Genomic DNA, 22,154 nt, shown 5'->3' with positions numbered 1-22,154 from the left:
ACAAGGCATTATTAACCGTTCACTGTATATTTTTCAATAAAGAAGCTTTGTTTACATGTGGGACTTGTGCTGAAGTCCTGTTGACCAGCGCCCAAAGAGCAAAACTACGTGCAACGATATTTACAAGATGCGTGTATGCCTAGGGGGTTTACGAGAGAGCGACCTATGCGTGGAGACCTTCCCGTGTGCTTGGCGACGTGGGTATGCAGGGCACTATTGCCATCAAAAAATCGTCGATCTGCTGTTAGCGGGCAGCAACCTGAACATATTCTCAACGCCTTACTTATGTTCAATTTGCTTTCAAGGTGAAGTAGCGAGAGCTGCAAAGTCGCCCCGACACTTAAAATTGAAGAAGACTAGTCCAATCTTGGTTAAGACAAATGCCTTTGGAAATAGAGACATTTGCACTTCAACCGATGGAGAGCACAGTACTGAGAAGTTTTAAATGTCAAATTCATTGACGAAGGTAAGCATTCTACAAGAGTGAAGTTGTAGACATTCTACAAGCGTGAAATTTAGAGAAACAATAATTAGTTTTCTAGTAGTGACCGAATTCCACCAACAAGTTTTCAGATGGGCAGCTCATGATACTTCCCCTTTAAGGAAACGTCAAAGCGCTAAGGTTCCCAAAAGTACTTTGGTCATGTTCTTCCAAAGCCCACACAAACTTACAGAAGTCACTTAAATTCAATGTGGAGCCTTTTACTATGACAGCACCACTGGATCCGTGAAGATGTGTGTCAATATACATGATATTCGGTGGAGTAAGCACAAACAAAGAGGTCTTCTCGTTAATTACAATATTTAAAAAGTAGGTTTTATCGTCGGTCAATTTACGTAACTGCCCACACAAGGTGGACAACTCGTGAACATCTTCCAATCTTACTGGTAAGGGCTCTGCTACAGACACATGCACATTGGAGAAGGATACGAGAGTAGCAGCTTCTTGAACAGACAGATATCTGCTGGGAAGGCTATCCCGACAATTGTCATACATTCGATTTCCTATCTCAATACAGCCGCACAATATTCGGAGTACATTACTAGGCAGAAATCCTTCCCCTGGAATCTGCATATTTTTCCTTTTAAAAAGGCATGCGAGAAGAATAGAAATAAAACTGCATGCATTACTTCCATTACGTTTGTTAAACGTGCTCTGACTGATGTCCTGAGGGAAACGCCAAACATATATGTTTTCACCTATCAACTCAGAACGCAAAGGAGGAAACGGCTGCAGTTCATCAGTGAACTCTGTCAGTTCATCATCAGCTCGAATGGCACCCGCTACTTGTTCTTCCTGTAGATCACCTAGGTCGTCTTCGTCCCCTTCATCCTCTTCGCCTTCCGATACATCTTCAACATCATCCTCTTCCTCCTGCTCAGAACCATCGTCCTCGGAATTGACAGCCAGCTCTTTAAATGACGGCAACTCATTTGATAACACTGACGAAAAAGCATTCAAGCCAGCTGCAATCTGCTTCAAGCAGAACTCCTTCCCCTCTTCCAACAAAGAAATCTTTCCCTTGGTCACCTTTCCACTTATAGAAAGAGCGGCACAGTCTGACACCTAAATAAAAGAAACAAAAGAGCGCTGTTTCGGCTTGTGTAACCTAATAAGCATGGCGTAGCTTAAATTCCAATGATAGGTATGTGTGTGTGTGCGTGCGTGCGTGAATGCACCCTACAGTCAAAGCTCTTGTAAGCGACTACACGCTGAAACAAGAAATTTCGGGAGCTTGAGAGATCTTTTTGAAAGCTTGGTCACCTTGGTCTTTGAGTAACACTCCTTATTTGTTTGTAAATCATCTTTAATTTTACATTGGACATTCCCATCAACAAGATTTATAAAGCAAAGTTGTATAACAGGTAATGTGATCAAGTAGCAATACAACTCAGAACCTTTGAGAGCTTGAAAGGGAAAAAGACCAGTTGATGGTTTCCAAAAGTTGTAGCAGACGCTTACGAGAGCTTCTATTAACAGTGGTGGTCGTAACTAGAGGTAGTCGATTTTCCAAGGTGTTTCCAACACTTCGATTTATTCATAACGGCAGCCATGGACAGCTACATCACCAATGATATTGAAAAACTTAACAGCACCAAGAAACAAAGTACGACAGATCCAGCATCTAAAGTATAAAGCATACGCCTTATCGCATCTTACTCTTTCCACAAAGTTGTTTTCACTTGCAGTAGTGCAATCCTCATCTAATTGACACACTTGAGAACCTGTATCCACGGCATCTAACAATAAAATGAGTCAATCTCCAAATGAATAATCTCCACGCCAAAAATTAGGTTGGAAAAAATTTTAATGATGCAAAAGAGGAAAATTGTTTAACTTTAAATTTTGATCATCGTTAAAGTAGTAGGGAGGTGTAATAGGTCTTACTACTCGCCAAAGCTATCTCGGCAAGTTTAACCAAACCTTACGGGAAAAACCACTTCAAGATTAAGAGTTAAGGTGTTAAATAAGCAAAAAGAAGTTGGAGTGTTAAATTTCTTTGCTATGGAAATGGGACATGGCATAGTATACACTGTTACCATTTAAAGAAATTTGTAACTCCTTTTTCTTCTTATCAATTTCAGGAATGATTCGATCCTTGTAGAACGAAATGAAGGAGTTCATCTCTCTCTTTATCAGCGGAAGCTCCTCTTTGAACCTATCGATTTCCATTTGCTTTTCCACTGCCGCTCTCTTTGTACTCCGAGGAACTACATTGTACAAATAAAGATGGTTTTAACAGCAAAACAACAAACAAATAAAACTACTCCGGATGAAAGCTACAAATCCAAACAGAATCGAAAACAGCGTTTCAGAAAACTGTAGGAAAACTTGTTAACATGGAAAGACGGGCTACTAGTATATCTTGCAGTTGTCAAATAATGCAACTGATAAATAAGCATTGATCAGCAATAGCTTAAAACCGTGAGGCAATTACATAATCACTAAAGAAAAATGCGGGACTAGCAGTTGTTCTTACCACGGTCATCCACTGAGCTAACAGTTACATGCCACGGGAAGACTCCATTCTCAATGCTTTCTAGGGAAACCTTGGCACTTTCCCCAACCAGTTGATTATACTTTGTGACAACCTTCTGCAACAATTCCTTCTCAATGGAAACTTTTCGCCGAATCCTTGTCCTCTGCTTACTGGAATCTAATATACAAAAAAGTCTAGTAGGTACGGCTATAAAATAAATGACTGTAGGGGGGGTAACAAAGAATAGCCAGATTTTTCTGTTCTAGTCTCTTATTTCTCGTGCAAACTGTAACAAGGTATAAAAATAATAATAATAATAATAATAATAATAATAATTTAACACTAAAATCAGCTACCGTAATAAGCAACGTTTGGACATTGTCTAGATGTCATTGCCAAGTAAACTGCGTAGGATTACTTATTCGATAATGATAAAGGTAATAAACCTCATTGACACTAATTTGGGTAAAATAACAGTAGAAACCCGCTTTCTCGGACTTAGTTAACGTGAATTCCCCATTCACTTGAACAAATTTTAATTCTCCATAGTTTTGACCCTATTTTTGTCAGTTATTTACTATCTGCTATCTTGAACTCCCTGCAAACTCGAACTAGTTTTGTCTTCCATTGCCTCAAATGTCATCCAAATTAATTAACCCTGGTAACTAGAACTCAGTAAGAGTCAACTCAGAGTCAGTTGCTTGAGTGGTTGGTATCTTTAATCTTTATGATAACAGGAATTCACCAATTAGCCTGAAGGTTAAAAAAAAACTGTTGAAAACTTATTTAACCAAGGTCTTTACTGTCTTTGAAGAGTATCTGCCCTGCTAACTCAAACCCCCGCTAACAAAAATTGTTCTTCCTCTCCCCCGGGAAATGAGTGTCTGAGTAGCGTGGTCTCTACTGTATATATCTAGTCAGAACTAACCTCCCAGCCTTGCCATGTTGTACACCATCTGAGCAATTGAGAAGTGGTGACGTTCCATCCGATTTCTTAAATGGGTAGAGACTTTTTCCACCAAAATCTCTTCTCCATCACTAACTACTTCTCCAGCATTTGTGCATGCCACGTTTTCATGACCAGCAGTAGATCCTGCAACTACTCGGTCATACTGCTGGCCATACAACTCCTTGGCAGCTTCACACAGGTTCTTAAGCCTTGTTGGCATGGTTTGAGATTGTGATGTCTTTATCAAAAACTCTTTTTCTTGTGGTGAAATAATTACTTTTATGGAGGACTGAGAACTCTGCTCTTCTGAAACAGAGTATTAAAAGAAGGTAAGTATGTGTCGATATAGCAATAATAAATTCTCCAAGAATAGCAATGATGTAGAATAATAGAATACCAGTTCATGTTAATAGCAAAGTGATACATTAAAAAAAAAAAAGACTTCTTTAGATCTCCATAATAATGTGGAAAATATTCAGTAATACCATTATTAACTTGGCAGGAGTGATGGCTAAGTACCAACAAAAATCTTACTCTGGGCAGCACGATAGATCTCTTCCTTCCAGGAAGACAGCACATCAGCTGAAACATGAAGCTCCTTGAGGATCCCTGAAAGTTCACTTTCTATGGTGGATAGCTGCATCTTCACCTGTGGAGGCAAGACTTGACACTAAGTGCATGAGGGGTATACAACATTTTCTTAAAATGCTTAGCAAAATGAACAGTACACTGGTTTACCCTCAATGCACTGCCAACGTGTTAACAAACAAGTTACATGCATGTCTTGAATAACTATGATCTATAAAAAATACAACTGAAACCACAAAGGGAAATATCTCTGAGAGTAACAGATTTCTCTATAACGTAAAAAAAAGGTTAAACTGTCATACTTCAACTGGGCTTAAAGCGAATTCCACACAAGCTTCTTACTGCTAAAATAATGATACCTATACCTTTGTGTATCACTTTGCCAGAGACTGAGGCAATCTTTCAACCTTTTTACGATTCCACTGCAGGGCATGCTCTGTGAGCAATTCTTCTCGTCCTGTGTATGACAAAAGAAAAAAAAAAAAGAGGTCAACAAATAAAAAAGAGAGAAAAATAAAAAAATTAAACATTTATTTGACTTGATTCAGAAGTTTCCATTCTATACAATTCGTAAATGTAAAATTTATATATATATATATATATATATATATATATATATATACTTGACTACATTTTGGCATTGAAAGAAAAAACCTTCTACTGAAAATTATGGTATGAAAGTGGAAAAACAGCAAACCTTCAATTAAGCTGGGCGTGACTTACTCAGTACCCCCAACACTTAAAGAATGGCAACTAAGAGCTGTAACCAGTGTATGTGCTACTATGTTTCTAACCTGTTTTTTCTTAACTTGACAACAGTAGATGCTTAAGGTGTAAGTATGGTAATACTTAAAGCTGAATGACAAGAAAACCTACAAATTAGATGTTAATAGTTACATTTATAACTTAAGATACCTTCAGGAAGCATATGCTTAGTACTGGTGCCTAGTCGAGAGAAATGGCTGTTTATTTGCTCCACTTCCTCTCCAGTGGTTGCAGAAGCACCATTCTGCCATCTACCACCCCAGATAACCTGCACAATTTAAATATCAAAAAAGAATAGAAACACCATTGATATGTCCTGTAATTTATTTATATCATGAAACTACCATGGAAAATCAGAAAAATTTCTTTGTTCTACTAATCCTATAACACTGACCTCTGAGTAAGAAAGCAGAGAAGTAACCACTTACAGCCTACATTAATTGGGGAAATGGCACTTGGCAGATACTGATTTTGTGGTTGCCATTAATAACAACCATTGATAACGGTACAAGTACGAGATCAAGAAAAAGTATGAGTATGATTTTTTTTTAATTTCAATGCAGATATGCTCCCTGGAGCGTACACTCTTTTCTGTTGATGACCAGTTGAGTGGGAGACAACTGGTATGGATTCTCATAGTCATACTCTGATCTACAGGTCAATAATATCTCACTTCTTGTTTGAAGATCACATGAATTGAAAAAGTGTATAACTCTATACTGCTGCTGGTGATGAGGTTAAAGTAAAAATTGCAATCATAAAAATAACAATTGCAAGCAGAAAGAAGTATGAAGGTAATTATGGGTTAATTTGTACTATAGAAATACTAAGATTATTATTATCATTATTATTGTTATTGTAAATGTAATTGTAATTTTTATTGCTTTTAATATTATTAATATTGAAATGCGAAATTGTCTATTCATAAAACATATTTCTGGAGAAGTTCAACAAAAAATTAATTCAGTTTCAGCAATAACCCACCTGACAAGACCATGAGTGGGCCTTGGCATGCATCACGGATAATGCTGGCTTCATATTTTTCGCCGATTCACCATCATGCTTTTGAAGCCATGGCCAGAACTTGCAAACAACATCATACCAAAAGTACTTCACCTGTTTTGGAATAAAATATGATTTCTGAAGATAGTGGGCATACCCATAAATTTCTCCATACATCATATTAACAGCCTTCTGTGCCAGTGAGTGTCTGCATCCAGCTATTTCCAATCCAGTCTCTGAAAGATTTTTTTTCTTGCGCAGTGTATTACTAGCTGCTCACCAGTTAGTTTCACCACAATTGTTCTGATCTTGTTTGTTGGTCTGCAAAGTTGACAACATGATAACAACATGTAATTAGATAAAAAAAAACAGTTATCATGCTTTAAAACTACCCGCAACCTTATTTTCCCTTGATAACTAAAGGAACTGCTATCACTTATTCATTTGGCTCATAAAAATATTAACAGCCGATAGTTTCTGGGAAATTTGAATAGTTGCTTACACTGTGTTTGGAGCCTTGATACACTTTTTGAATGTGCTTGTCAACCTCTGTGTTTGAGGCAACAAAGACATCACCATAGAAACAATCTCTTTGTCTTCTGAAAAAAAAATAGACTGCATATAAAACAATTTTAATTAACTACTACCTAGAAAATGAAACAACTAGTCAGAAATGTGAACTTAGTAAAATTATAAATTAATGTACTAAACAATATCCATTTTGGCAGATGGACAAATGAATGTTAAGGTTATTGAAAGAAGACATTTGAACTGGGAAACTATCCAAGAAGGGTACATTTTAAGTCTTGAATGAAGTCCTAAGAACTAGAAAATGGTTTTGCAGAGCACTCACGATCCAGCAGACTTGAATCTGTAAAGCTTCATATTTCCATCCACATGGACTGAATGTTGAGAGTCTAATTCACAAGCTGGGCACTTCATCCAATCCATGTGGCGTAAAATATTAACCTTATACTGGCAATATTTCCACTCCTTAAAAGCACATGAAAAGGAATTACTGTTGATGGTTCCAACCTAAAAGACATGAAATAAAATATATATTATTGGTAAGCAAAATGACTTGCACTTGCAGGATAATTTGCATGAAATTTCAATGACTTTAACAACAAAGGGCCAGGCTGAGATGAAAATTTTGTCCACAAACATGGTAACAAGTAAGAGAGGGAACATTCAGGGAAATTTAGTTTGCCTTACAGTAACTATACATCAAGTTTTTTTAAATAAAAAGAATAAACTTATAGAGGTAACATGAGACCAGCGATTCTGAGATAATAAAGCTTAACTGAAGATGCTGATGCACAATGAATACACAACTGTATTTAGCGTGTTTTAAGTCATGAAAACTACAAACTGGAACACAATATTATTGGAAAATTCATTGCTTTTGTGCGAATGTTTGAAATTGTAATGCCCTTAGTAATTCTTCTTGACATATTTAGTTACGTGACAAGAAATTTGCTTCTCTAAATAGTGATTTCTTTTCATATTCAGTACATACATTTCTGTTTTGAGGTATTATTCACATAAAACTATATTTCACAAGTGTCCATTGAGGGTTTTTAAAGTGGGGGTTGTCCGTCTTGGAGAGGTGTCTGTCTTATGAGGCGTTTAGTTACAGTACGGGACAAACAGAAGGTGTCCGTCTAAGAAATGTGTCCATCCTATAGAGGCGTCTGTTAAGAGGTAGTTGACTATAACCACGAATATAATTATATAATATGATATCTGCTTCATGCAGTTAATTCATAGAATCATCATCATCATCATCACCATTTCCTTTTCCCTAAGAGGGAAATAGGGCCTTAATGCATAGAAAAGGGGTTTTAATAATTTAGTACTCAGCATTGTAGGAAAAACATACCCTTCCTTTTCTTAAAGAAAACTGTTCCAGAGATGTAAGATAAGATCTCTCGGAACAACCAGGACTTTCCTTCTGGAACAGATCCCAGTGTAAAAAAACCTCTGGATCAAAAACATAGGTCATGTTGCTGACACTACCAGGCCAAAATCCAAGCTGAGTAACAACAACTGGATTGGATGTGGGTAGGTCTTTTTGGCACTGAAGGCATCTAAACAGGACATGGTTCATATCAAACCTACCTAAAAAGAGAGGAGAAGACTCAAATGCCAAAATGTCAAAAGGTACCTTGTGATATTTAACAACATTTACTACAATTGATGTGACAATTTTCTAAGTATTTGAATTTCTTGTAAGGCTAACATGTGATGAAGTGTTACATAGCCTGTTCAGTTGTGTGGTTCACTCACTCAATTAACTGCATAATTTTATAAACAACAAATGATACTTTAAATAATAGTTTTCATATGACTAGCAGAGTTTTCTATGCTTAGTATTAAAAAACATGAATGAATTAAAATCTTACCCCTTAAATTAATAACAATGCAACGATTATGTTTTCCAACTCTTTGGATAGTTTTTGAACTGTTGCAGTAGGGGCAGACCAAACTTGCGCTTGATGATGGTAACAAACGATCTAAAAGAAAATATTGACAATTTGTATCCCCAGAATCTAAACCATTTAATGGAATTCAAAACTAGCTGCGATACCCACAGCAAAACCTATATAGCTGTATTGCAGTTTATAAGCAAAAAAGAAAATGTAATTGCAACAGTGCTTCAAAATACAAGTAAAAAAAAGCATTTTATAGTACATATCATTAAGGATAATGTGCTGCTAACTAATGCTGTACTTACCGACTAAAACCCATTTGCTATTAGAGTCCAAAGACAATGTTGGTGGGATTGGTTTGAAAAAGCCACCAGTTGACCCATCACGATCATGAAATGGCTGCATTTCGTGGACCAACTGGTCACAATGGCCACACAATCTTGTGTATGTGTGACAGTCGTAACAGCGGACCTCGGCTATATGTTCTAAACATTTCATGCACTGGGTCTCATCCACTGCATAACCAGATACTACAGCATTCATCAAGAGAGCACGCACAGACTCCCAATTTTCATTCAAGATGGCAGTGCGTTGGCCCCAGTTCTGCTTTGGTGACTTTGATGCACGCCATTCCTTTAAGAGTTCATTAGCTGATTTTAAAATGCTGTCCAAATTAGCTGGAATAAAATAATAATTGATGATTGATGATGATGACGATAAATGATAAAGATATCTAATAAAAGCAACAAGGCTACAAAATACCTTTCTCATCTAATGCATTATTATAAAGCCACTACAACTTGCTGTTTTAAATTTAAACTGAGATCCACTAAATGTTTATCAATGTAATTTTGAAATCAAAATTAACTATTGCAAACATAAAAGTGAATTAGCAACAGATGAAATTTTGTAATAATAATAATAGTAATAATAATAATAATAATATTAACAACAACAACAATAACAACAATAATAATAATAATAATAATAATAATAGATGACAAAAAAATTCATACTTGTTTCAGCTGAGGATGATGGCGGATCCACACCGCTGTCCGAACAGGAATCAATGTCTAAAAAATTGGGTGGCAAAGCAACTTTTATAAGATTTTGCTCTAATGACCTGAACAAACTTGTTTTCTATACCCATGTGTATATCTTTACACCTCCAATATGATAAACTTAACAAAATTCGGTAGTTTATTTGGTTTACATGATGAAACAATTAAATTAAAGAATACACTTTTAAAAACAGCATTAATTTAGGATACTAAAATTATTATCATAGAATTTACTGGCTTTGGCAGGAACAAAATTATAGCCTTCTCAGCTCTCTTCTATTTGTGAGGGTATATGGAACTTGCGCTATATAAATCTCAATTATTTTTGTCATTAATATTATTATCATCATTATCATCATCATCATTATTACTATAATAATAATAATTATTATTATTATTATACATTATACATTATTATAGAAGAAGAAGAAGAAGAAGAGGAAAAAGAAGAAGAAGAAGGTTTATTGAAACTCCCTCGCAGTAGAACTTAATTATCGAGTTAATAAAGAATAGAGACTCAATCCCATATAAAGTCCGAGTAAATCCTTAATATGTAAACATTAAAAAGAATCTAAAGGAATACACGTGTCCAAGAAGCTTACATCTTCACCCGATCTTAATAATTAAGCTTAAAGATATACATGTACTACATCGCTCAAGCTAATTTAGGATTGATTAATACTAGTGTTAATACCTAGAACGTCGGTATCATTCGCGAGTCCGACGTCTGTCAGCTGAAGTACGTTTTTGCTGGCTGCTGCGCTGCTTCTTGGGCGATATTGGCAGTGAGTCTTGCGTCGTCCTGTACGTGAATCTTTCGAAAAATGGTACACTGCCGGGGCTCGAGTTCTCATAACCGTGCCAGTTGATGCAGAAGGAGAGGGTTGCCCGTGGTCATCTCTTCTCAGTATTTTTCGAGCTGTTTCCAGCACCTCTAAAAGCGTAGGTCGCTTTTTTCGTTTTTTGCCACGATCTAGATGAATTTTATTTTAAAAATAAATAGTACAACTCAAGAGGAAAAGGAACGCTTTTGCTGAAAAACGTCAAAAAGGGTCATTACTCACTTGATTCCGCGGATTCCGCCATGTTTTACAGGAATGAAACCCAGTCCTCTATCGGACATACCTTCCTAGGTACCAGTGCTACACACTTCATTTAGATTATATATATCTGATAATTTAGTGCATATTAGCAATTATTGATATCAGATAATTTAGGTGAGGAGGACATGCTGGATTGGGACTCGAGAAACTGAGCGTAAATCTATTCTGTCACAAATTTATATGCCCCCACTTTTAACTCGCTAAAATAAAGAGATCCTGTTTTAAACATTTACTCTAAAAGCTTTAGCGGGCCTTGTAAGTTTTTATGATTATCGGGAGCTTCAGGTCACACCACAATGCAAAGCTTTAAATACATAGATAGATAGATAGATAGATAGATAGATAGATAGATAGATAGATAGATAGATAGATAGATAGATAGATAGATAGATAGATAGATAGATAGACATATATCTATGTAAAAAATTTGAAAATACATTGAAACAATAAAAAGTACTTACCAACAAAAAGCTGCTTTCCACGAATACTGTGCCTAAAAGAACTTGTTTTGATGAGCCTTTTAAACAGCCCGAGGGACTCTACTTGTCTAAAGTCGCCGGGAAAAGTGTGGCGCTATTGTAGGTAAAGCCATTTTTATAATAGGCTTTTTACATTAGTGAAACTGCGAGTTTGTTGTAAGCAACATAAGTTAGACTTCTCGTCCACCACTTGTTCATCTCTGACGTCGAACTAAATCGTAGCCCAAAGTAGCCTCGTTGTCTCTTACAGTCTCCTGCTGAGCTTAGTCCCGCTGCTTTGTGCCAGGAAAATTCCAGGCTCTTCTGTATGAGTAGTTAATTCATTAATACTCAAAAAGGCGAAAAGGCTAATTAAAAACCACGTTGAGATGGCAACAATGATGTAGGCTCTTTACCGTTTTCATTAGTATACAGGATTCAGTGTTGCTTATAGTGCACTGAGCAGGCGCGAAATTCGTGGAGAGCGCGTAATTTCAACCATTAGTTGTTTGAAAGTTATTAAATTTTTTTGATTACCTTTAAAATTGAGATACAGTCCTCTTCTTTTTTAGACAATTCTCTGTGATCTTTTGGTGCTGAGCAAGTTTCCGTCCACTCTAACGGCAACAGCTCTTTTGATGTTTTTTCGCTTTTTTTACCGCTCCATTATAGCAAAGGTGGCATCGGATTAGTTTTCGATTTGCCTTCGATCGATTCGACAACTTGCAACGATTTTTAAGTTTGAGGTCATTGGTACCATCATAGAGAACAACTCGGTCCGGCGAATGCTCCAGGTTGGCTTTGAGGTAGTCCTACATAGCTTTTTTAACGGCCCTAGAGAATAGTTTGACCACTATTCTATAGCCGAAGGTTTTCTCTAGCTTTATTATGGAGTCTCCAATGAACATGGTTACACATGTGACAGCCAAAAACCAATTTCCCTTCCAAATCGACCAAACGAAACGAAGTGAAGTCATTCAAATCAAAGCGATTGCTATAAATAAATTAAAAGTTATAGGTTATCACGATTATAGCTAAAGAAATCGACAAACGAGGAAAAAAAAACGAACGGCAAAAGACACTTACAAACGTTGTACGAGATCCGTGTCAACTGGCAAATTAAGGACGATTTACAGCGACGTAAAGCGATCGATGGAGACGGTTAAAACGATTAGGTGGTTTACACAGTTACACGGTAGATCCGCGGTGAAGAACTAAAACACGCGACATAAACAAAGGAAAATTATACAAGAAAAAGTAACAGAATATTGATGAAAGTTATGTGTGTAGAACAAAAGGCCAGAATAAAATGTGACAATTTGTACAGATACACCAATCGAATTTTTGGCGGCAACAGTACTGCAATTATCGAAGACCTTGTTATTGGACTGTGTCCCATCCTCATTGTTCCTTTCTTTTCGTGTTTTATTCTTTTTGTTTCTAACAACTTTTTATTCGTTGCACATCTGTCCTGCCAGAGGATATTTTTGACTTCTTGTCATTAATTGGATCTGTTAATTCTGCCACTGTTAGATCTGTTTGACGTGTTAGATCGACTGGCACCTGGCATTTGGTTGACTGCTTCTCTCTGAAAAATTACAAGGCAGATGAAAGGGGATAAAACCTTTCAGCAACTTATCTTTAGTTTGCCTCTCTCAAAGATGAAATTAAATCGCGTAGACTGTTCATCTCGATTTGCTATTCCTACAATTCACCTGAGGACTGCTCCTGAGAGTCTTTAGATGAGCCCAAATACTCTTAACTTTTTCTTCTGGTGAAGCCAGCTTCTCTTGAATTTTTATGTCTTGGCCGTTGAACTTTTCCTGCATGGCCGCGTCCCCCTCAGCTTTATTTGAGGCCTGGCTTTATTCCAAAAGAACTCTATATGAACAAGATAGTAGCTAGTAAGAAGTAACTCATAATAATGACTTCATACATTCAAAACCTGTAGAGATTTGAATTAAAGATGTTCTTCGTTTGGAACAAATTGCCAACGGGCACTAAAAGTGCGAATTCTTTTAACACTTTTAGACGTAGGTTTGTAGCAGTTCGTAGTTTCATTAAATACTATTTCTTACAACCCTGCAGACGGTGGCGTGTAAGTTAATAGTGCAAGAGTGGCTCGGAATGGGAGAGCTATACATCATTAACTAATTTCTAATAAAAATATTTTCTTTTTAATTAAGTTGATAAATTTTTTACTTCAGTCATTCTCTTTAGCATTTGTTTTTTTTATATTATTTGTTTGAAATGTTCCAAAATTGCTGATTTTAAAAGTATACATAGGCAATATGTTTTTTTGTGGAAACAACAAAAAACAGAAGCTGATTGGGAGACCTCAGTTTTGAAAAGGTATGTGTAGAAAGGTATACTGACTTCTAATAGATCTTTTGTTAAAAAATTTGTTCACAAAGTGAATTATGATGTGCTCAGCTTACCATCGACATGAAACATCCGATATAAATATTCAGCGGAAATTTTGGAGAAACATTCCAAGAATGACCTTTTGACGATGATGATGACTATACTTCGAGCCTTAAAAAGTACAACCGTCTTTGCACAATTATATTTAGTGGAACTGGCCACGGTTAACAGTTTGAGCTGTTTTGATTGAGTGAGGTCAATATCTGCATTTATAAAAGTCGTCTAAATAAAGCCTCTAATACACAAGAATAATTCATGGAATCCAGTATTTAAGATATACACGAATATACTGGCAAGTGATTTATAGAAGCGACGGTATCTATTGTCCAGATACCTTTGATGTGCTGTTGACATGTATGAGTTGAATTCCCTCACGCGCTTACAAAACTGCGGTTTTTGGTTGTTGGTAACTTTAAAGGTGAAATGAATATCTCCTGCCATTCCTCATTAATGCGTCTAAACACAAGCAAAAACTTGATCGGCGACAGTGCAGAGGATGATTATTTTAGAGAATTAAAAATAATGGTTTGGTCTGCAGTTTTAATCTTGATGTATAGATTTCGCCAAGCCTAAAAGCGTGAGGTGCTCTCTAGTTGCAACCGTTCCTCAATGAGAAGAATATCGTTATTGATGAATATGCATTTTACTTCTCTAGGCATCGTTCCTAAAAAAACACACAGACACACAAACAGCGGAACTGTCGCCCGAAAGGGTTGAAAATGAGAGAATTTCGATGGCCGACCTGCTCCCTGAAAAAATCAACCCTATCCTTCTGCTGTCAAGGTCCCTAAAAATTATTTCAAGATAACTTCAACTCTTAACAAAGTAGGCTCCTTTTGCCTCCTTTTGCCTCTGTGTTTTGGTTTCCAGAATCAATAACATCATCATCTAAAATGAAACAAGTGCATGTTCAAGAGGCAGGAAAAAGTTCATCGACTGACGATAAAATGTTCAAGAAATTAAGACAAGATTTGAATTCGGGGAGGATGCACGTAATATTCACGGGAAAGTATCCAGCGTTTAAGAATAGCATATGACTACTTAAATAGACAAAATTAAATGAAAGTGAGGAAATATTCTATTTATATGACATTCTGTTTATATGACAAGAAAAAGCGTATAGGGAAATCATCTTTAAAAGTGATTTTCCGCACGCACCTTCGGGAATATGAGATGAACGAAAGCAATAATCATATTATAGTTTGGTCATTACCTGAACTCATCCTCTGCTTATTCTACGACACAGACCATCTTTTCTTGGAAGGAATGGAGTAATTTATTCAATGGTCAACATGTCTACGTGTTCTGATTGTTATGAAAATGAATAAATTAGCATTGAATGTTGTTTTGTTATATTCTTACTACACTGAGTCATTTTTCAAAAATGCTGGTTGTCCATTTCTATATTTTTGATTTAAGTGACGGCCCTTTACTATAACTATAACTTTACTGTAGTGCGTTGGAAAACTATTTTATGTTTAAAGGGCCAGCCAAATGTTTCAACTTAGAGCGAAAGTGAATAAATAATGTTAGCAAACATTACTTTCTATGAAAACGGTTTTTTTGATATTCATATAGGGGATATTCTACTTCAATATTTAGTAGTAGGGAATCTGTTGTCACGTTAATAAGAACAAGCGACCATTCGGTATAAACAGCTGATCAGTCTGACGAATATTTCTCACTGAGCTCATTAAATAGTGTTATCCGGTTAATTTTTAATGTCTCTACGGTCAAATCAGAAGTACTATCATATAAATTTCTTAAGTATATCTTAGAGTGATAATGTAGAACATTTCAAAAGCTAAAGAACAACAAAATGAAATAGTAGCTAAAGAAAATTTGGGGGAAGAAAAGAGAAATAAATCATAGTCTTCGATCAATGCTAAAAACATCTGTAATATTCAACATGATCGATATCCTTAGGTTGTTTTCTTGCGTAATAATGGCGATTAAGAACTACAGAAAGTGATACATAGGCTACAGGCATAAAAAAGATGCCGTAAAGACTTCGGGATCATGCACCTCGCAAAGCCAGAGGAAGTTATTGGCAAAATCTAGTATGATACTAGAATTCACTTTAGCACTTTTTTCCAGGATGAAGGCTCCAATGGTTAAATATATCGAGATAACACACGAGATGTACTAGAAAAAGATTGATGATCGTCCTTGCCGTAAATCCCCTTACACATACTGTCTTTTTCCTTGCACTGTAACACTGCAGAATACTGACACCGACACGGACAAAAGAGTCTAAAGGAACTCAATTCACCTGTTTAACCGGATCAAAGTTCTCATAACGGAGGGAAATGACCTATTTAGTCTCCAAGAACCTGTAGGTAAATAGGGTCTAAATTTAAAATTTTACCAAGACATAATGAGTATATAAGATTGCCTAGCTCGATTTGTCTCAGTAGAACCTTATTTCACTGACGAATAGAGTTAACTATTGGAGTTTTTGCCAAGGCTTATACCCTCAAACGATGAAAGGTAAGTTTTCGAAATGTTATCGAGGTATACTGTTTTTAGTTCTACCTTGATTCTGGTTCGGAAGTGGAAATCTGATACTAAAGGAAAGAAACTTGTTGATGCGAAAAGACGACGTTTTGTGGAATTACTTGCCGGTCAAAAATTTATTGATCAAGATCAAGCATATTTTCCGTGGCGACGATCACACAAATTATAGACAAAGTCGACCAAGTATATAAAATATAAAATAGACAGTTTATAATCTATTGGTATCTATTGACAACTTGCTTAATCGTTTCATCTACTCTTTTTTTTATAGTTTGGCTTGCTTTTTTTCCTTTCTTGATAACAACGTGTACGGCAATAACTAAGAAGAGATGCCAGTTCGATACGAAAACGAAGGCTAAACTGAACAAATTGCTTCCAATGCTGCTAGAGTTGAGCGTAGATGTACTCAAGACAAAAGAAACGATTGTAAGCATCTTTACTTAAGATCTCTGCGATTGATATTTCATTAAGGATCAATAATGGTGCAGTTTTCATCTCTCCCTTATGCATGATATTAGCAAACACAATAAGCCGAAGGAACCAATGAAAGATATCTTCAATATAATAAAAAAGGTTCTAACGCACCATGGAGTCATTTAAGTCTATCCAATGGAATCGAAAATAAGGAAAATCAAGTTCTCTTCCCGTTTGGATAGAGCAGCATTAAAGATTTTGGTGCTAAGGGCTGGGAGGCAAGTTAGGAATGGACGGGAAATCTTCTTCTAGTTCTAGACTTCTAGAGGACTGGAGTACCACGAACTCGTTCTTCTTAACTGTTTAAAAAGGGTTGTAAAGGGACAGCCTTCGCTATTTCTACAAAAAGGGGATAAGTGAAAAAAATTTTAAATTGACCATTTTTTGTAACATTTTACTGTCCTGCCTCAATTGTAGGAAAAAAGATGGGTAAATGACAACTACCAGGTGGCTTCCGTAGAGTCAATAGTTACACCTATCCAACAATTACAGGCTACGAAGAAAACTACGGTGAGAGACATATCATACTCATTTACTTCTTTGCCAGTGAAACGATGCTCACTTTCAGTCACCTGTTTGTTATTTGTGTAAACCATGTACCCTTTCCCTCGAGACTCGCCACTAACCAAATTCTGGTTTTGCATCATGAAATTTAGATCGACTTTTTCCTCCGAGGTTTTCATTTGAAACATTTCGTTTTTCTTCTTACATGGCGGGGGAAAAATCACAATAATATCGGAGACAGGGAATAAAAAACCGGAAAATGAAACAATTGTGAGACACAGATACGAAGTGATGGATGGTAGCATTTTTATCATTCTTAAATCTTCAGAACACATTAAGGGAAGGCAAACCCCGCAGACGGCTGATCTTCAGTCCCTACTGCCTGGAGATATTGGGAAAAATTTCATAGCGAGAGGCTATCCCCTTCCGGAGCTTGGCCTCTGTTCAACAATTCTAATTTCAGTGTTTTTCCTTTGCAGCCTCAAAGCACTTTAGAAGTGAACTACCGTATTTTGAAAGTGTTCCTGCCACTCATAAGAACGTTGAAAAGGCAACTCAGCGCTTTCTCAGTGGCTAGAGATGTAACGCATCAGCTTCAGGAAATTAGGTGGAAAGTTGAAAATACAATGATTTTTGTTCGGGCGATTCAAAATGCATTGAAGGTATGACAATTAAAATCTTGGTTAAAATTATCTATTAAGGAATTACTTTCAGATAACGGGCCTGTCCACTCTGTGAGGATGAAGACTTGTCGAGCAAAATGTTCGCTCGAATTCCCGGTTTTCTGTTCTTGTAGCATGCTGTTTGCACGACTAAATCTTTCAGTGCTAAGAATATGAAGTTGCATTGAGTTTAATGTAAACCAAACTGTTTCCTTCTTTTTTGAAGCCTGGCCAGCCGCAAACATCAAGTCTTCGCCCCAACACGACCGCTGTCAGTAACTCAACTCTCAACTCAGTTAGTGGTGTTCCGATTGTTGTCCAGACCCCAACAACAGCTGCACCCTCGGCCATAACACTTTATGGAGTTGCTGTGAAAGCATCCGCTATGCTGGAAGATTTTTACACTGAAATTGTCGTAATGCAAGTGGACCTTGTGAAAGTAACAAAGATCTTGTGTCCCTAGAATAAAAAAAAAAAACACACAGGAGCCGATTACAGCTTATTGTAACAATTGTGGCATAATTCAATGAAAATCACAGAAGTATAGGACTTACAAGAATGCTGTATTGTTTGTTGATCTGTCTTTCGGACGGTAAAAATCCTACAATTATAGGTAATCACATAATTTCGAGTGCAATTTGGAATAAATAGGCACGAGTAAATGTTTTCATAGACTAACAAAATTGCACGAGCCCTACGGGCCAAAAAATGTACAAGTGCCTTTTTTTCCAGATTGCGCGAGAAAACTCATGTGATTACGTATTAAAATATTACATGAAATAAATAAGAGATAGCTTATCATAATTATGCAGAAGCGAAGCGCGCATTAAGTGCAAAAATAATTTATTTAAACCATGCAAGTGACATCGTGCGTTCGGTCAAAACAACCGCGAACGATCAAAACAATAATATACAATGATATTTTTACATCTTTAAGGCGCAAAAAAGGTTCAAAGTCCGGCTAAACAGTTCAAGGAATTGTTCAGTCTGTGACCGAATCACTTTCGATGAAATGGAATCGTCGTTTGCGAGGTTTAACCACGGGTAGGATCGCTTGAGCAAAGTGTTAAGCTGGGTCGGCTCGTAATTTTTGATTTCCTTGGCAATTCCCTTCTTTAAACAACACTATTTCCAAGCCGAAAACTAAAAAGCAGTGCTTTTTAAAGCTTTCTCGTTGTTAGAGCTGCTTTTCAGCCGCTTTATTGTTGTTGTGGTGGCGAAAGAAACACTACTTACAACGCCGGCCATTGTTTCGCTCGCAAATTTTCAGCGTATCCAAATGTAGCGACATCCAAAGTTCGCATTTGATTGGCTATCGGTGAGTTTCTTTGATTATTGACCAAGCAGAATGTCTGGTTTGTTACCTCTTTGCAATGAATTAACCCTCTTCTGCATTGAATTACCTGAAAACTGCTTTAATCTTAACCAATCAGAACTGAGTAATCTTTTCATGTATATAATTAATAGTGTAACATTTACTACGAAGCGTTTCGTTTCAATATATGTCGACGTCTGTGGCGAGGATCTCCATGAGGCTACAAACTGAGATATCTAGTGCCCTGGGGAAGTAAACTATGATATGGAATATTGCTCCACCTTTTGGCTATTCTGAACTAATTTAATAGCTTTTTTTTATGTATGATGCGTAGAGTTGGAATCAAGCCTTAGATACACAGCGTTTCGTGGTAATTTGTAATGACATTTCCGTCAACAAACATCCGAACGGTATGTATACTGTAGTTTACTAAACTTATGATCAGTACATAACTCAAGATGGCACATGGTACTGAACTAACAATAATTCAAAGCATAGATCGTGTTAGACGTTTTGGTGTGTAGTATTGCTACAGAAAATTGCAGAACGTTTTTAGGTTTTCGGGTTACCCAGCTCGTTTGGCTTTTAAGTGTTGTCAGTGAACCTTGACACCTTATTAACCCTTGTGAGTTGAAATGCAACGCTGATGAGGGCTATAATGAGTTCGCACAGACAAATTTGGAAGTGTTTTGTCCTCTTCTTTCTTGAGTTGAATGAGTAGATAAGGATGAAAACTTGAACGATTTACGTCAAATATACAATCGTCAAAGCCGAGTTAACGAAAATTTACAACTGAGAAACAGTCCTGATTAAATTAGTCATGATTATAAATTAATTTTAGTTTATGTTCTATTTATTTTGATGAAGAGTTTAATTTGTGCACCATCAGAAGCTCTGATGAGCTCAAATTGATCTGTGTATGAGCAGATACCTGGAAACTAGAAATGCTAACTTAGCTTGGTATTTTGTAGATAAGACTTCTGATCACTGATTTTCATCTGGCTTCTTATTTAAAGAAAAATGAAAAGCTGCTGAGAAGGGGGCCTTTTTGCTGGTCATCCTATTAACTTTGTCACCTTCTCCTTTCTTGTGTCGCTTTTGGTCATGCTGAAAAATACGTCTGTGCCCGCCAATCGTCTTCGGGATTTGCACGATGTTCGAGATTCTCTGCACTCCACCGCCATTGGCGAAGGTCCACTGGTTTTCTAGTTGTATCATTACGATGTTTGGCCTATCTGACATCCAGAACATCGACACACACGGTAAGATGAGCAGGGCTCTCTTTTAAGTGGAAGATGTGGATATGTAACGAGGTGAAAATGTTGTTGCACATGTTTCAAAGGAAATTGTAGCGCTTCTTTCGGATCATTAAAATGATTTTAATAACCTTAACGACAAGAACAGTATTGTATTTTGTCGCACTAGATTTAACTCGTTCAAAACATTGACGCTTCAAAGTTTGGCGTCTGAGAAAGTACATAATCACGGATTCATGTGACTCAGCCAGTGTCACTTTGTTGCGTGAATTAAAGGCAGATTCGAACTTAACGACCTTAAGTTGCACCGGTATAAGATAAAGTTTTCGTGTTCTGTCTTAACTTTCTTATCAAGTGAATCCAATACGACCTCGACCGACTACGCCATTCGATTTTCACAAATTATTATAACTACATTAAATTTCAAGAATACAAAACTGAATGCTCATGCATCACAGCTTGGACTGACAAGTCTCCCCTCTCTCGATTGGGAGATGTTGACGCTTTAACATGTACCCCCTATGGTTGAGAACGGTACTGAGTCTGTTACCTCTCAGGATATTTCCACCTTGGGAACATTATTACCTTAAGCACCATATAAGCCAGCCTCGATCAAAGTTACCGGTGACCAACGCGTGAATAATGGTTTCTCTGTTTTAAGCCTCTCATACTACCGGTTCCTTGTACAAAATTCTCATACATTACGACTGAAAGGTTACTTGGCCGTCTGCCTGATCATAAACGTTAAAGAAACGATAATCAGACCTCGAAGTGTCCTCAGCACAGGCTTAGTTTGTCCAGCCGCAACATCCGGTTCCTCTTAGGTTTCCCCTAACTGTCTGCCTATTCACTTATGATATGAATTACGTGACACGTAAAATTTTTTTTTTTCAATGCCTGTACTCAGAAAAGTATAAATATGGAATTTCACCGAAGAATGTTCAAGAGTACTGTCCTCTGCTTAGGGAATCATTTACGGAGCTATCACGCTTTTAAACTTGACAACTCCTCCTACAGACCTCACTTCTCTGCAATATTATGTGCAGAATACGATAAAAAATTTAGTCTCAAAGGTAGCTGAAATTGTGAATCTCAATATAACATAACTGCATACGTATAATATAATTATATCACAACTCTATGACGTACCATCGTTACTCCTGTTCTTTAGTAATGAGTGGTTTCGATGTCTTGACCATCTCAAGCACTATCCCAGGATTAGAAACTGAAGGGTCTTCCACCACTTAACACTACGGCCGACCAGCTGCAGTTCTCTTCTACCATGCGTAAGAACAGTCATAACCCCTAGTCTGTCTACAAAGTGACGCACTACCTTGCACGATGTCTACTGGCTGACTAACATGAAACATCTGTTGAAGGCCTAAATGTAATAAATTCCTAAATGTGGTAAGATTTGGTCCTAAATTTAATAAGCCTGCAATGCAATCGCTTAACTGCGATGTTAAAGTGACAGCTGTTGCGCTAAAGAATCCTCTGACCAGTATTAATGGAATATTGTGGGCTCGCTGATATTAATCAGCGTCTTTTTATTTGCTGATGATGTAGTTTGAGAAGTATTGGCTACAACCCTTATACTGATGTACTTTTGGCATCAAATTGACAGACATCAAAACAACGAGGACGCTGACCAATACTTTTCTCT

General features: G+C 36.9%; 3 protein-coding genes and 1 long non-coding RNA gene across 9 annotated transcripts; 1 reads left to right on the top strand and 3 right to left on the bottom strand.

The window, feature by feature from the left end:
- Window positions 1-11: 11 nt before the first annotated feature.
- LOC149050405 (uncharacterized) lies at window positions 12-5,480 on the bottom strand. 2 transcript variants are annotated; one of them, XM_089197755.1, is made up of 8 exons: window positions 5,434-5,480; window positions 4,884-4,975; window positions 4,465-4,579; window positions 3,910-4,236; window positions 2,982-3,158; window positions 2,542-2,712; window positions 2,162-2,241; window positions 12-1,567 (listed from the first exon to the last, which is right to left on the bottom strand). In XM_089197755.1, exons 3-8 carry the CDS (start codon window positions 4,571-4,573, stop codon window positions 599-601), a joined length of 1,833 nt encoding a protein of 610 aa, XP_089053881.1. In that variant the 5' UTR covers window positions 4,574-4,579; window positions 4,884-4,975; window positions 5,434-5,480; the 3' UTR covers window positions 12-598. The 2 variants fall into 2 exon arrangements, with proteins under 2 accessions (XP_089053881.1, XP_089053882.1); XM_089197756.1 differs by having other exon boundaries at window positions 3,910-4,233.
- Window positions 5,481-6,267: 787 nt separating this feature from the next.
- On the bottom strand, window positions 6,268-11,200 carry LOC149050404 (uncharacterized). 4 transcript variants are annotated; one of them, XR_016184063.1, is made up of 9 exons: window positions 10,843-11,197; window positions 10,473-10,751; window positions 9,734-9,790; window positions 9,023-9,394; window positions 8,691-8,801; window positions 8,168-8,406; window positions 7,255-7,320; window positions 6,788-6,884; window positions 6,268-6,606 (listed from the first exon to the last, which is right to left on the bottom strand). XR_016184063.1 is itself a non-coding variant. In XM_089197758.1 (9 exons), the coding sequence occupies exons 1-9, from the start codon at window positions 10,862-10,864 to the stop codon at window positions 6,562-6,564; spliced, it is 1,401 nt and encodes a 466-aa protein (XP_089053884.1). In that variant the 5' UTR covers window positions 10,865-11,200; the 3' UTR covers window positions 6,268-6,561. The 4 variants fall into 4 exon arrangements, 2 of the variants coding, with proteins under 2 accessions (XP_089053884.1, XP_089053883.1); XR_016184064.1 differs by having other exon boundaries at window positions 6,788-6,881; XM_089197758.1 differs by having other exon boundaries at window positions 6,788-6,881; window positions 7,139-7,320; window positions 10,843-11,200.
- A 1,003-nt stretch (window positions 11,201-12,203) lies between these two features.
- LOC149050403 (uncharacterized) lies at window positions 12,204-15,064 on the bottom strand. Of its 2 annotated transcripts, XR_016184075.1 has the most exons (5): window positions 14,977-15,060; window positions 14,098-14,219; window positions 13,055-13,220; window positions 12,426-12,553; window positions 12,204-12,333 (listed from the first exon to the last, which is right to left on the bottom strand). It is a non-coding gene; the product is annotated as an uncharacterized LOC149050403 (long non-coding RNA). The 2 variants fall into 2 exon arrangements; XR_016184074.1 differs by lacking the exon at window positions 14,098-14,219 and having other exon boundaries at window positions 14,977-15,064.
- A 1,129-nt stretch (window positions 15,065-16,193) lies between these two features.
- LOC113673860 (uncharacterized) lies at window positions 16,194-18,383 on the top strand. The gene is made up of 5 exons (XM_027190656.2): window positions 16,194-16,253; window positions 16,552-16,706; window positions 17,172-17,264; window positions 17,738-17,920; window positions 18,147-18,383. The coding sequence occupies exons 1-5, from the start codon at window positions 16,247-16,249 to the stop codon at window positions 18,381-18,383; spliced, it is 675 nt and encodes a 224-aa protein (XP_027046457.2). The 5' UTR covers window positions 16,194-16,246.
- The last annotated feature ends 3,771 nt before the right edge of the window (window positions 18,384-22,154 follow it).

This window comes from Pocillopora damicornis, chromosome 2 (genome assembly GCF_964200805.1).
Source record: "Pocillopora damicornis chromosome 2, jaPocDami1.2, whole genome shotgun sequence".
Lineage (NCBI taxonomy): Eukaryota > Metazoa > Cnidaria > Anthozoa > Scleractinia > Pocilloporidae > Pocillopora > Pocillopora damicornis.
This window is presented reverse-complemented; position numbering and strand designations above follow the sequence as displayed.

Bases quoted from the DNA above. Each gene is read 5' to 3' on its own strand.
- LOC149050405 (XM_089197755.1), bottom strand. From the start codon at position 4,573: ATGCAGCTATCCACCATAGAAAGTGAACTTTCAGGGATCCTCAAGGAG. The intron at 3,159-3,909 runs GTTAGTTCTGAC...TTTGTATATTAG, and splicing joins CAACATGGCAAGGCTGGGAG to ATTCCAGTAAGCAGAGGACA. The intron at 1,568-2,161 runs GTAAGATGCGAT...TCTTTTATTTAG, and splicing joins AAAACAACTTTGTGGAAAGA to GTGTCAGACTGTGCCGCTCT.
- LOC149050404 (XM_089197757.1), bottom strand. From the start codon at position 10,864: ATGGCGGAATCCGCGGAATCAA. The intron at 6,885-7,138 runs GTGAGTGCTCTG...TTTTTTTTTCAG, and splicing joins AGATTCAAGTCTGCTGGATC to AAGACAAAGAGATTGTTTCT. The intron at 6,607-6,787 runs GTAAGCAACTAT...TCAACTTTGCAG, and splicing joins ATCAAGGCTCCAAACACAGT to ACCAACAAACAAGATCAGAA.
- LOC113673860 (XM_027190656.2), top strand. The intron at 16,707-17,171 runs GTAAGCATCTTT...CCTCAATTGTAG, and splicing joins TCAAGACAAAAGAAACGATT to GAAAAAAGATGGGTAAATGA. The intron at 17,265-17,737 runs GTGAGAGACATA...TTTCCTTTGCAG, and splicing joins AGGCTACGAAGAAAACTACG to CCTCAAAGCACTTTAGAAGT.